Consider the following 14,955-nt stretch of genomic DNA (forward strand, 5'->3'; position numbering starts at 1 on the left):
CGACTTGTGGCCGCACTAGCTACTAAAATTCGTCTCAATACAGTTGAATATAGTCTTCATAGAAATTACATGTAATCAAGAGGACCTTTCCATGTAACACTTGCCTTGACCTTGACCTTGCAACATACGCGAGCTGGTGCCTGAGCACAATCCCAGAGAGCATGAACGTGTAAACAATTACAGTGGACAGGCCACTTAGTTTACCATTAATTACTCACAGTTGATGTCAGTCATCCATAGCTTGGGTGTTCGTGACAAAAACAGCGTTGGGGCGCTACTAGTCATGCAGTGCAATTAAGACTACAAACAATCACTACTACTCATAGCTACTAAAATGCCGATTTTCAATATTTGCAATGCGTTAAACCTTTGACCTTGACCTTACCAAGTCACATTACATACAAACCATTTAGTCAATTACAGTCACTAAATTATTCTTGTCCAATGTGATTCTAATTTTAGTTGAACACTATGTTTCTATTCGTGACACATGGCCCAAAGTGCTTGTTCTTGACATTCATTTTCATGATGAGTGTTTGACTTCATCAAGTTGAACATATTACAGAAAGAAAAATAAAACATATGAGAAGCTTGAACACCGAATACGAGCTTTGCACGACAAATATGACCTGGCGTCAAACGAAAAAGTATGGAGATTCTGCTTCAAGAAAAAATTGTCGCGAATTAAAAAAAAAAATCGGAAACAAAACAAAATATCAAAAAAAACGATTGGACATCAACTAAAATTGGGGCAAGAACACGATTTTATAGGAAAAAATTGGCAAGACATAAATCCATCATCCATTCGATCAATAAGTCGCAATATTTACGTGGAAAACTTTAGAAAAGCAACTGGACACGATTTACTGTATAAACATCTCGCAAGAATCGGAGTCAAACCCTCACCAATTTGGATAAACCAATAATAAAACTAAAAAAAAAATTAGCAACTTTGTTTCTTAGGTTGAGCTGACAAGTCGCACATGCGCACAGTAATCAAAAATTAACCCACAAAGGGTCCACATTGTGGACCCTTGGCCTAAGTTGAAACAGGGAGATGGTGGACACTCGGCCTAAGTTGAAACGGGTAGATGAACCGCTTACACGAGCTAGCGCTCAAACAAAAATCAATGGGTCTATCAAACAAAACAGAAGGTTTCATAACGTTCGTACAACACACCTCAATATGTACACCAAATTTTTCTAAAAGTTCATTGCTGTCTTGCTGAGATATTTGTTGTTAGGGAGCGTAGAATGTTTGTAGTTCGCCGAATAATGCGAAACCGGGTTTTGGACGAACCTGCAAATAATACATTTTCTGGCCACAGGCATCAGAAATATTTTGGATGAGAAAAATATTACTTAAACCGCCATGTGTACGGTTACGGTATATTTCAGCGTAAAAGAAAAACCTAGAGAAAATCGTTTGTTTGCAGAAATTTGTATTTTGTATCATTACATTGACAAAATGTAATGCCAAAATATCGTTTTTAAATTTAAAAATTAAAAATTAAACGGCTGACTTGGTACTCGATAACTGTAGCCGTTTTGCTCATCGAAATCTGCAGCTGGTGGCAAATATTCATTTTGTGGTGGAGGTCGTGATGGTGGTGCTGCAAGTTGAAAATATTAGAGCTAGAGATATTCTCTCTTTTTTTACATATGCGATAACTTACGTGGAGCTGGTCGTTGGCAGTTCGGATAGTGACCATATGTTCCTTGAGGACATTGAGGTGGTGGTGGCGGAGGTGGTGGCGGTGCTATATAAATAAACATTAGGAGATTTGACAAAGTTTAACGTTTTCATTTCGTTTCGAGAAAGCTTGACACTTGACCATCAAAATCCCCACCGGGGGGCAGATATTTCTAAATTTCGTTGGCAATGGATTTTCAAAAAGACAACTTTCTGAGGATTTCAAGAAATTTCCTATCGTTTTCGAAGGATTTTCAGAGAACTGATATTGGAAGGTTTTGGAATTCGAGGATTGTTTTTCTTAAGACTTTGCAAGATTTTCTTTGGACTGAAAAAGAATTTTCTTTGAATATTTGCCCCTCAATATGCACTAAAAATGTATAGTCATAAACTAGTCGTAACGTATTAAACGGGGCTTGTCTGGTTAGGAAAGGCATGATCTTTGTCGGATAAAACATAAAACATAATAAAACATCATATTGGTAAATCAACGACTTACGTGGTGCTGGTCGTTGGCAGTTCGGATATTGACCATACGTTCCTGGAGGACATTGAGGTGGAGGTGGTGGCGGTGCTTTAATGATGAATAAAAAATCACATAGTAAAAATCTTAGTATAGGATTAGTCTGTAGCATTTGTTATTTGAAAACGCTTGGTTTGAAAACAGTTTAAATAAACTCACATTGCCTCTTTTTTGTTTTTATAACAGTTAGGGACTTGTTTACTCTTCAAATCATGTTCAAAAAGATGACATAAAACGATCGTTGAATACCCGATCAGAATATTTACAGTTTTAATTAATTAATCAGGTTCTTAAAACAAGGACTTACGTGGAGCTGGTCGTTGGCAGTTCGGATAGTAACCATAAGTGCCTTGAGGACATTGTGGTGGAGGTGGAGGAGGTGCTGTAATAGTAAAGCAAATGTTGTGCGAATGCATAAAGTAAAATTATTGAATAGGACTGTTCTGTGGCATTTGTTCTTTTAGTCCATATTATGGCCAACATTACTTCAAAAAATTAAAATGAAAATCATCTCCTGAATGTGTGTGTCGTTTTCATGTACAAGGTAACTTGAATTTTACGTAATTCAGATTCCCGTAAGTCAACGCACTCCAAGAACAGGCACAAGAATAGATTTTTTTTAGCGAAGCACAAGAACAGGGTCAAAAAGCCTCTTTTTTTGGTCCCCGCAGTGGTATTATACCAACATAAATAATAATAATACTAACTACTGCGTCGAGTAGGCCACTACTTATTTTAAATCTGATCTTCTGCCTGTTTTGGAGTGGGTTGCTTAAGTGCGCGAAGGTACATCTATGGGATGTACTTATTTTCAGTAATTGAACTCATACGAGGACTTAATTTATAGTAAATGCTTTCTTTTAAAAGACCGATGGAACTCAGTTCCATTCTAAATTTCTAAAAACATTTCTAAACATTTCTACCAAATCTACCAAAGACAAAAATATTCTACAACGATCGATATTAAAAATTAAACCATATTCTTAACGGAACAACTTACGTGGTACTGGTCGCTGGCAGTTCGGATAGTTACCATACGTTCCTTGAGGACATTGTGGTGGTGGTGCGGTTGGTGCTATAATAACAAACGTTATATGAGAATTCACTTAGTGAAAATCTTGAATAAGACTATTCTGTGGTATTATCTCTTTCAGCAATTTATAAGAGCAGTTTTTCTTCATTGAATTCTTCATTCAATTGAGACTGAGGAACAAAAGTAAAATCCAAAATAATCTAAAGTTCATTTAAGTCGCATTTATACTAGAGCATCGCTAAGAAGATTTCTAATTTTCATTTGTTAGGGCTGACCAATTCTAATTCGCTAAGAAGAGAAATGGATTAAAAACTTGAAACTTCTGTGGTCTGGTCAACCTGATTATGACATTTTCGTATTCACTATACAGTCGACGTCAGTGAAATTTACACACGAATTTGCTTCGGTTGTTTTTTCAGCTTGTCCACTCATACAACAAAATTGCTCTACGTCTTCATACGTTATGAAACAGTTTCACTCGCGTGGTAGTGAAAGTAGTGAAAAACAGCCTAATCAAATTCATGTATAAATTTCATTGACGTTTCCTGTAACTTTAAAAATACGGTTCTGGTCAAAATTTCATTAAGATTCCAACAGTTCGATCAAGACCTGTTCTTATTTGTTTAATAGGTACCACATCCTAATGTAACGTTTGTCATGACTTACGTGGAGCAGGTCTTTGGCAGTTCGGGTAGTGACCATAAGTTCCTGGAGGGCATTGTGGTGGTGGTGGTGGTGGTGGTGGTGGCGTAGGTGGTGCTGTAAAAACAAATGTTTTGGGTATTAACACATTGAAAATATGACATCTATGGAATCTATGAAACACGTTTTTTTTTGTCAACGGTGCAGAACTATTTTACAAGACAGCTGAATATTACGAACAGTATTATTTTATCGTCAGCAGTGAGTTGTAAATACAATAAACTTACGTGGAGCCGGCCGTTGACAGTTTGGATATTGACCATAGGTACCCACAGGGCATTTTGGTGGAGGTTGTGTTACCGGAGGTATGTATGAACGAGCTGAAATTGATTCGAAAATGTTTTCAAAGTTTTTGAAGAATAAAAAGTCAGAAATACTTACTTGGTGGCTGTGGTCTGGGTGACGGCAATGGGGCTGTAAAGTAAAGTAAATATTATTATTTTTAGTCGGGCCAGTTATCAAGAGCCTAAGTCCCATTCATTGGAATATACAATACAAATTTAATGACTTTTTTTAGAGTAAAGAAAGTGGTTTCAACTTACGTGGAGCTGGTTTTTGGCAGTTTGGATATTGACCATAGGTGCCCACAGGACATTGTGCTGTAAGACAAAATAATGTGAGATACTAGATACTAATTCCAAATGACACTGATCCACAATTTTGTAAATTTGCACAAAAATGATCCATGCCAAAAAACCGTATAGAAGAATTTCTCGGTCAAAAATATGTCAGTGTTATTAAGTGTTATTGATAATTAGGTCGTCATTGCGTCGTTATGTGTAGCTAGAGTTATGATTATAGAGAAATCAAAACTAGGGAAACTTGTTATTGACATTTGCCTTTGTCATTTTGACATACACTCACGGAATTTTGAAAACCGACACATTTTCTGTTTCGTGGTTTACTGGTTTTTTGTGAATTTTGCATGTATTTTTATGGAGAAATCAGAAACTCAAGTAAAACACAGAAACAGAAAATGTGTCGGTTTTCAAAATTCCGTGTGTGTACACTCTGCCGTAATTTGCTAAGTCCTTTATGCAAATTACGGCAATAAAATAATTTTTTTGTTTAAAATTTTCACTAAGTTTCTTATGCAAATTACGGCAGCACTGCAAGAGAAGTTAAAATAACTGTTCAGAATCATGGGCGCGCGTTAGCATAGCGCCCGTGACGCAAGTCCTATAATATTATATTCAAAAACTTAAATGACCGAACAGCGAACACGCAATGACATATAACCAGAAACCAAGTCCTTCTCTAAGAAACAGTAACATAATTCACTTACGTGGTGGAGGTGGAGGAGGTTGTGGGCGTGCTGTCAATTATAAATGTTATATTAACACTAGACTAAATTGCCTTCTAGAAAATGTTGTATTTAAAAGTAATAGCTTACGTGGATTTGGTCGTTGACAGTTCGGATATTGACCATAAGTTCCCGATGGACATTGTGGTTTAGCTTGTGGCGCAGGTGGAATATATTCACGAGCTAAAGTGTAATACATAGCGAAGGTGAGAAACATTCAGAAATTCGTATGAACCGAATCACGGTACAATTAGATAAGTATGAATTATGAGCACAATGCTCAGCGATGATTTCAAATTTTTACGCATATAAGTGAGCAGCATCCAGAAAACACAATATCATATTAATCAACGCACTTCAAGCGAAATGCAAAAGTGATCATAGTCGACAGCTGCCAAAATAGAACACTATTTTGTATGAAATGGTTTTTTATAGTGTTGTACACTTCTATGACACCCTGTCAAGTTTCAGTACCCTATTTAGAGTACCACTCATGCTTGAAGTGCGTTGCATTAATCCATACTTAATTTTTGTTCCGATTTCCGAACTGAGATCTTAAAACAGAAACTTATGTTTAAAGTGCGTTGTCAGAACTCAATTTTTGTTTGTAACATATGTATCCTAGCGCTACTTCTTACAGTTAAAGTGAATTTTTATATAAATTATTAGTATTTTTTACTCACTTGGCGGCGGCTGAGGTCTAGGTTGTGGTCGTTGTGGTGGTGGTGGAGGTGCTGCAATTCGATTTTTTTTTAGACAAATTGTTGTCATAAGTTATTAATTAAGGTACGATTTAGAGTTTATATACAGAGACATTTAATGTATGAAATATCTCCGCGTATGTGATAAAAGTTATTTATCTCCTGTAATGTCATAAGGTTCACAATTTGAGTGTCACTTTTAGAATCAAAATGGGCTAGATTTAAACACGTCATTCACAGAACGTACGTTTATTAACTGAAAATTTCGATACATTTGCGCACGGCTAACTTCGATAATTTCACATTTATTCACGGAAAACTTCGATAATTTCTCATTTATTCACTGAAAATTGACAAATTCTTGACAGTGTACTAGATGTGTGTTTTATTTGTGGGGAATATGAATGAGTGACGGTGTCATGGCGTGTTTATGTTTCAGTTTGATTTTTGAAATTTGCTTTTTATGGTGATTATGACATTACAGGAGATAAAACCTTGTTCCTAACACGGTAGTAAATGGGGTTTTGCGCACACGATGTGTTGCCGAACTCGCTTCGCTCGTATCTAGTGCGCAAAACAATCCCATTTACTACCTTATTATGAAAATAGCTATAATTCACACCGTAAGTGCGATCGAAATTCAAAATCTTTCTCTTGCAAGTCTTTCTAACGCAGCGTCATTTTCATACAAGGAAACGTTGAAATATATTCACATTTTATAGGTACGGCGGGAATTGAGGTTCTATGAAATCTCAATTCACTCACTTTATGTATGTAATAAGGATAGAGAATAGGTACAGGGTTTTCTCGCGAGTCCGAACCAAATTTAGAAATAATATGAATTGATTAAATAAGCAAAAGTCAAAAGTAAAAGTGTGACACGCTATAGGTATTGGAAAAATGTGGAAATGGAAAAGTGTTGGAGATGTGGCAAATATTTCAACAAAAGTAAAGATGACAATTTCTGTTAGTGGAGTGTGACATGATTTTTCAGTGAATTTCATCTCACAATTCCTCTATCCATTTAACTCTAGACTATAGTGTGAAAAATAATTAGGTATTGACCTGTACAAGGACTCTACATAGCAAACTTACGTGGGGGAACTGGTCGTTGGCATTGTGGATACTGACCAAATGTACCTTGAGGGCATTGTATAGATGCTGTAATGAACGTTTTAAAAACATTTAATTCAATCAGCAGCAGATGCATCGAAAATTACTCACGTGGTGGTGGACGGGGTGATGAAGTTGCTGTAATTCATAATTTTGAAGTTATTACTCAAGCATAATGTTTCGCAATGAGTTTATGTATTAGGTTTTATGGAAAATCTTACGTGGAGCTGGTCGTTGACAATTTGGGTATTGACCAAAGGTTCCGGAAGGACATTGTGGTGGAATTTGTACTGGTGGAAGGTAATTGTTATCAGGTTCGAGGAATTTTACAGCAGGTACTGGATAATCATATCCTTGACTTCCGCCTTGGAGATAATGCGATACGTCACCACTAGCAGCTCCAATTGCCAAAAGGCAAACAATGGCAACTCTCTAAACAATAAAAATTGAACGAATATTAAGCCTTTAATATCGTATTCTATTGGTCTCTTCTGAACATGAATTTGAGTCAAACAGCTAATCAATTACAAGTTTAGTCCGAGTGCTTATGTCAGCTAGTCGAATTCAAAGTTTTTGATATAATGTGACTCAATCCACAGTTGTCCGTGTTAATAACGCACTAGCAAGAATGCTTGTGACAATAGGAGATGGAGACCGTATTGGCGTGAAAAAGACAAATATATTCCAAAGTATTACGGAATTAGCCTGTACTTTGTGATAGAAGCATGAAACTAAATTCTTTTTTCAGGCTCCAGTGAACCGGCAGTTCTGGTTCCGGAAATTTTACCGAAAACGAAAATCTTCGATAACTAGATAAATAAGCAACATTTCTCATCCAACTTTTCTTTGTTTCAAAAATGGTCTTTGCCTCAATACTATGGGCAGTGTAATTCTCTCAAACTGAACCGAGAAACTCAATATCAATTCAGTGTAAATTTTCGAATTGGCCTCAGTGTTAGTGATTTTTGTATGGAAATATCGTACGACTTGTGGAGGCAATGTGCCAAAAATCGGATGTAATATTTTGTACGGTGACAGTTTGACCACTATGTTGCTTGCAAATGAGCAAGAAAATGAGACTGGAAAAAAGGTAGGTTCCATAAGTCTTCATAATCTAATTATGGTAGTTCAAATGCATTAAGAAGGACTTTGCTACGTTGATGGCAAACAATATCTAGAGAGTTAAGCGTTTAAGAACTATCAGGATATTCAGCATACACCTTTACAACTTGTTTAAATAACAAAATCGTTTCGTATCGTAGCGACAATAAGATTGTAAGAACGCACTTCAAGTACTAAATAGGGTACTGAAATTGACAGTGTATCACACAACTCTAAAACACTGTAAAATTATTTATTTATTTCATACATTTCATACAAAATAGTACTCTATTTGGCAGCTATCGACATCACTTTTGCTTCAAGTGCGTTGATTGTAATCGTTGCAAATGTGACTTCTTTATTTTCTCCCACTTGGGATTATTTATTTGAATTCTCGGTTATGTGTCTATTCACGCCCTAAGTGCGGTCGAAATTCAAAATCTTTCTCACGCAAGTCTTCATAACGCAGCGTCATTTTCATACAAGGAAGCGTTGAAATGTATTTTTCGGTTCACTTTTTCATCGACTCGTTCACTTGAAATTCAAATTTTAGGCACACTTACGGCGTGAATTTGTTTTCAATTTTCGTAAATTTCGATTAAATATATGATGCCCGACGTCGCCCTGAATCATTTACCATTTCTTTCACATTAGAGCCCTTTAAGGTTCTTGTGTAGCATAAACTACTGTCATCTTTCCATGGCATTTAATACGAAGTAACTGTGACAGCAGAGTAGAACCGGTCCTGCCTGGTTTTACTCTGCCGTGTTTCAACTAACAAAAATTTCTTCAATGCTCCTCTAGCACCGAAGCTGACTGTGAGACAGGTGCTAGAGAGAGCATTGCTTTTTGTTGATCTGTGACCTTTGGAAATTCTAAGTGTTTTATTGACTAGTAACAATGAATAAAAGTGACACTTGCATAAATACCACAGGAAGTGCTTCCTTACTAATTGACACTCAAGACTCAAAAAATTTTCCTTTTTTTCTTTCAATCACAACTTCTCACAATAAACAAACTTTTCATTCCAAATTCTCAAATCATTTTGTCACTTTTACCCAGTCAATTTAACGAAATCTTGAAATTTATTGATTTTTTAAATTTAAGCATTACAAACAAAGAAGAAGATATCCCGCACATAAATTGGCTGTTATCCAACCTCAACTTTTTTGGATTCCTTCTATTCGTTCTTCTTTTTTTTTCGTCACTTACCATATTTTCCAAAATATATCCAAAAATTGATTTGACTGAATGTTTATTAGAACTATTGACGATCACAAATGATTACCGGTGAATGATTTCACGCCGTATTTATAAGAATCAAACAATTCTGAGTTGGATAGAAAAAAAAGATTTGACAAAATTTTTTTTGGAGGTGGTGATGATTGGATGTTAATTTCTTTTTTATATTTTGCTCTAGGTTTGCATAAGTAGTTAATAACAAAACCTCTATCTACACATCTGACACTATAGAGCAAATAACTACTTTACATGGCGAATTTCATCACATTATTGTTAATTTAGATACGAAAAAAAAACAAATTAATTCGACAAAAATATTTCATTTACAATTTTGTCTTGCGACCTTCACCGAGCCATTTATTCTTAGAATGGATATCAGTTTCCAATTGCATCCGAAGCAACATTTGCATTGAATCAAACGAAAGGAAAGGTGTCATTATTAAAAAGTGGGTAAATCTGACCACAAATACGCGCCTGTCGTAAACCATATACGTGCTTGATCGTTAGCCAATTACGCTATGAACGTTATATGGTCAAGCAGCCAATTAATACAACCATGACGCCACTGTAGTAACTCGGCCGGTCCATAGTGAAAATATTTCAAAAACATTTTCTGCAGGAAATGAGGAACATAAATTTTGACTTGTCTCCTATAAATCAGAAATGCACGTATGAAAACGGATTAATAGTACGGTTCCATAGCATAATACAATTATGATAATAGTACATTGCGTCCGTGGTTCTAAATTTTTGTTTTGATGAGCAGGAACGTCGGTATTCTCGTCAATAGGTAATGACGATGATTACTCAGCAATTGAAACGCTGTTGGATTTTTAATAAAAATTGTTTAGCACAATTGAAAACAAATAAAGTGTATTTTTTCGATTCGGTGGGAGTTTTGTTGTTTGTATCTAGGAAATTTATAGATTGTGCCGTACTCCGCGCCCTGTGTTTTAGCTTGAAAAGTTTTTGTATTTTTATTTTTAGCCCCGTACGAAGTACGAATTCATAGATGACGAATTCGCAATAAAAATGTTGTCTGTCCGTCTGTCACGTCGATATCTTGAGTAAATCAAATCCTATTTCAATTTTTTTTTTCCCTGAAAGGTAGTTGAAATTGTGAGGCTAAGTTCGAAGATGGGCGATTTTGGCTCGACCCCTCCCGAGCTGGAGCCCCATAAATGCTTTAACGTTTTCCAAAGATTTCTCTGGCTATTTAACGGCTACACTGGTAAGTGATACATCAAATGAAAGGTATTTACAATACCGATCGACGAAAAAAAAAGTTTATGGAAATTGGATGACCGACTCGTTTGTTAGACCCCTTGGTGTGAACTAGGTGCAGGGCGGCAAGCCCTTTTGCTTGTAGGTTGGCCAAATTTGAACGGATTTTGATAGATTTTGCTTTATTAGATAGGCATTGACCGTACCAATCAGGGAAAAAAAAGTTTATGAAATTAGGTTGACCGAAGCGTGAGCTAGGTCCCTTGGAGTGAGCTCATATCCGGCTACTCGGCCGTACAGTGAAGGTGGTGTTTTTTATTAATATCTCGAGTAAACGTTGACCGAATTTCATGAATTTTTTTTTGTTTGAAAGGTACTAACGAATGTAAAGCAGCCGTACTACTTTTCACCTCCTAACAAAATGGCCGTCGGCCGCCATTTTGAATTTTTGTAAAATCAATATAAATCGGTGAAAATGATACTTACAAAGTCACTGATCAGTGGGAAGTGAATAGTTACGTGTGTTGGGTGTTTCAAGGATCCCAAATATGGATATCTATATATAAATATATATAGCTATATTGAGCTATATAACGGTAGAGATAGTTATTTTGAGCTATATACTAGCATATTTATCAGTTAATTGTTTATTTACAGGTAAATATAGGACTGAGGAAATTTTAGGTCAATTTTAAATTTGTGTTACGTTTGAAAGGAACATCGTACGGGCCTTCGTAATTGCGCTATGCGCAATTTTTAAGACGTACAAATTTCATAAGAATTTTACTTTACCGACGTTTACGGGCGCAGTGGACTTACGGCAAGAATAGGGCGACGGACGAACTAGGGTCACGTGCGCAATAGATGTACGGGTTCGTACGGGGCTCAGTCGCAGCAAACGCTCCGACTGTTCTGACGGCTCGTTTCTTAATTTAAAAATGAGGCGGCTACGTAGTTTTAAAGAATAGGTAATGAAAGCTGAAATCTGTGTACAGAAGGCCTGGGTTCGATTTCCGGATGAAGCAGTTTAACTGTCTTATTTTCAAATCTAATTGTCAAAATGAGTATTCATAACATTCTAGCTAAAAAGTTCTCGAGAGTAAAAACTTGCAAATTTATCCAGCTTCACTTACAATGGAATTAATCATACGCGATGAAGAGAGATCGTGAAACGTTTTGTTTTTCTTGTATGCTTTAAAAAAGGATGTGCCATATGAAATTTTCACTTCTTGCATGTTGACAATACTCTCTCTAGCAAACAAACTCTCAGCTCTCTGTGTCAAATTCACACCTTATTTCTTTGTATTCTACAAAGACTATTCCACATTTTGACTGACTACGCTGTAATGAACATGTAAATTTCAAAGGCTACTCGATTCTTTCACCACCTTAATAAAAGTAGTTTGGTTGCTAAAGTAGTTTGGTTGCTAGAGAGGGTATTTATTTTTTTATTTGAAAATGACTGGAAAATATTTACAAGTTTACAAATTTGTCATCAAAAATATTGCACCCGCCACTCTAGCTAATATCCACGGTCAGATTATTTAACCATTCCAAGGCGGCAGTCGTTATCGTGTGAATCTCCTCGATATTCCCGTTAAATCTGTGTATAGGGCACTCCTCCACCAGATGTTTCATTGTTTGTAATTCACCACACTCACAAAGCGGCGATTCTATAATATTCCATCTGTGAAGCAAGAAGCCGCAACATCCTTGACCAGTTCGAATTCGGTTTAATCGGAGCCAAGTGCGCCGAGGTAAGTTGAAGCCATCCACCTCTTTTGTCGGATCGTTTATGAGCTCTTTGTTTTGTACTGTTGCGGCATTCCACCATTCCTTCCACCGAGTTTTTCGGTCAGTTTGATTGCCAGCGTTGCGAAAAAAAATCCAGAAAGGTGAACGTGATCTCAGTCGAAGATTTGCAGGTGCAGAAATCAAGTCATTGTGGATGGGCAACTCCGTGTACAATTGAATTTTTCTGCATTCTCTCAGTGCCGACTCTTCCCGCAAAATGTGTGCTGGAGCAATGTTGCTGAGAACGCTCAGCCATTCCACTTCTGTTGGTTGTACAGCCCCACAAATCAATCTCAACGCGACATTGATTTTCGTGTCAACGAGTTTAGTGTGGCAACTATTCATCCACACTGGAGAACAATAATCTGCGACGGACATGATCAGAGACTGAGTAGATATACGCAAAGTCTTCGCTGAACATCCCCACTTCGTTCTAGTAAGTTTTTGCACAATGTTGACTCTGTCTTTCAGTTTTTTCTGCACGCTCTCCAGGTGTGGTCGGTAAGTTAAGCTGCGGTCTAGAATAACGCCCAAATATCTCGGGTACTTGTCGTGCCTAATTTTCTTTCCATTTAGTTTCAGCTTCAACTTCCGATTGGCTTGGTGGTTGTTGAGATGAAATGTAATCGATGTCGTTTTGCCTGCGTTTGGTTTGAGTCTCCACTTAGCAAAGTAGAAGAGATGGTATTGATGTTGAGCAACAGAGCAACTCAACTAATTGGTTTTGTATTAATTGGAATAGGAATATATCGAACCATCTAACTTTTATATAAATCTGTAAAATTGAACTGCCTTTTTTTCAAAAATTTATTCGATGAAACTTTTTGTAATCGTTGCCTTATATTTAAACGAACGAGGTAGCCATTCACCAGCCGAAAATCTGTCTCAAAAATTCCAATTTCGAAATAAAACTCCAAAAATTCAATTCAACAAATTAATGCCAAAAATGCTAATTTATTCAATAAATTTGAAACTGATGACAATTATCTATCTTTCTGTCTCGAGATATCCGACCTAACATTGAACAACCGACACCGAAAGATAAATAAATTCTTAAATTACTTACAGCACCAGAAACGTAAACATAGATTCCGTAATTTACTTTGTTTAATACACTTGGACAGTGATAAAGCGTAAATGCACTTAACTAAATTGTGTACAGATTTGAAGAAATTTGGACAAATCATTATCACTTAGTGTGTATTAATAATAGAATTTTAATAATATTTTGCCGATATTATACATAAGGTTGGCTGTTTTTGCATGCGTAAATAACTAGAATATTTTTTTTTCCAGAATTTTGCTATTACGATTTTTGATTAGGTGTGTCCGTGTTGGCGCCGAGTTTTACATTCCTAAACAAAACAAAAATACCAAATAAAATCTCCATATTTATTATTAAAATCTAGTCTGTTAATAATAAGAGAACTATGGAAATTTGCAGACATTCGAATTATTATTCCAAAATTACGTCACATTCTATGGAATGTATCAAAAAATGATCTCGCTAGATCGTAACTAAAACTTTTGATATCACGCTCCATATACCACAGATATATGTTCTTTCGATAGAAAATCAGTTTAGGAAACAATACTTACATTTTACATTCAATATTTATTTACATTATCCTAACAAAAGGGGAGATTGCAATTTCGACTTATTTTAACTATATACTGGAAGAATGCCCTACATCGCTTTAGGAACACCTCCTTAAATGTGATTTAATCGTGAATACTTATACATTAAATTTGAAAACTTTTTCTTGGTTGATAGGTTGGAGGTCACAATAGTGTAGCTCACAAAGTAGCTAGGTCCAGTTTTCGTGAAAATTTTGTTTAGGAGTGGTTGAAACAAATATCAGTTTTCGACGCATGTGAAAGTTAGATACCTCCTGATTACCAATGAAAGTAAACTCTATAGGGATGATCTAATGTCAAAATTTGTATGGAGTGGAGGAAATAGAGATTTCATATAAAGAAACTCACTTTTCAATGAGAATCATTGAAAGGTGAGTTTCCTCCGGTTTGTATGGACAGACAATACCTGGTTTCATTCATTGCTGATTACGCCTGTCTTGAATTTGAAACTCTCCACCTCTTCGGACGGACGCTATTTGTGTAGGAGCCCTGCTACGCGAGTGACAATCGACGTTTCATACCAAAAATTCACCATGCCATACAAATTCGATTTTGGTGAATTTGTTTGTATGGAAAAGGTTCCCGCATATACAATAAAGTGTCCGACCAGCGTGAATAATACCGATTATTTTGAAATTTTATCATCTATTCGAATTTTACCATTCCATGATCCATAATATATTTCCACCCACACTTGAAAATTCTGAGTGTCACCCAGAGCAAATTTTTTTGAATATCTTCTTCAAAAAAAACTTGATTTTTTGTTTTCAATAAAAAATAGCAATGCAAATTCAGATTATTTACATTTTTATAAGAAAATAACTTTGATATGTTTGACAACAATGAAACCGGCTAAGTTTTAATTTCGATTGACGAAATTTCAGAAAA

The 14,955-nt window shown here is 36.0% G+C and overlaps 1 protein-coding gene and 1 long non-coding RNA gene across 14 annotated transcripts in view; one reads left to right on the plus strand and one right to left on the minus strand.

Annotated features, from left to right (window-relative positions):
* The window catches only part of LOC119084819, a 31,476-nt gene that overhangs the window by 14,540 nt on the left and 1,981 nt on the right, over positions 1 to 14,955 (plus strand). The window lies entirely within an intron of this gene.
* LOC119084815 (extensin-like) lies at positions 1,416 to 9,491 on the minus strand. 13 transcript variants are annotated; one of them, XM_037194890.1, is made up of 16 exons: positions 9,382 to 9,491; positions 7,290 to 7,500; positions 7,180 to 7,206; positions 7,051 to 7,116; positions 5,938 to 5,988; positions 5,345 to 5,437; positions 5,237 to 5,266; positions 4,494 to 4,550; positions 4,333 to 4,365; positions 4,179 to 4,271; positions 3,916 to 4,008; positions 3,217 to 3,291; positions 2,566 to 2,598; positions 2,193 to 2,234; positions 1,677 to 1,760; positions 1,416 to 1,613 (listed from the first exon to the last, which is right to left on the minus strand). In XM_037194890.1, exons 1-16 carry the CDS (start codon positions 9,382 to 9,384, stop codon positions 1,504 to 1,506), a joined length of 1,101 nt encoding a protein of 366 aa, XP_037050785.1. In that variant the 5' UTR covers positions 9,385 to 9,491; the 3' UTR covers positions 1,416 to 1,503. The 13 variants fall into 13 exon arrangements, with proteins under 13 accessions (XP_037050785.1, XP_037050781.1, XP_037050782.1 ...); XM_037194886.1 differs by having other exon boundaries at positions 2,193 to 2,267; positions 2,524 to 2,598; XM_037194887.1 differs by lacking the exon at positions 5,237 to 5,266 and having other exon boundaries at positions 2,193 to 2,267; positions 2,524 to 2,598.

The sequence above is a fragment of the Bradysia coprophila genome, unplaced genomic scaffold, assembly GCF_014529535.1.
Source record: "Bradysia coprophila strain Holo2 unplaced genomic scaffold, BU_Bcop_v1 contig_94, whole genome shotgun sequence".
In the NCBI taxonomy this organism is placed as follows: Eukaryota; Metazoa; Arthropoda; class Insecta; order Diptera; family Sciaridae; genus Bradysia; species Bradysia coprophila.

Excerpts from the sequence above, each read along its gene's own strand:
- LOC119084815 (XM_037194886.1), bottom strand. Across the intron at positions 7,117-7,179 it reads ATCACCCCGTCCACCACCAC|CATCTATACAATGCCCTCAA; the intron begins GTGAGTAATTTT and ends CGTTCATTACAG. Across the intron at positions 2,599-3,216 it reads CTGCCAGCGACCAGTACCAC|CACCTCCTCCACCTCCACCA; the intron begins GTAAGTTGTTCC and ends TTACTATTACAG.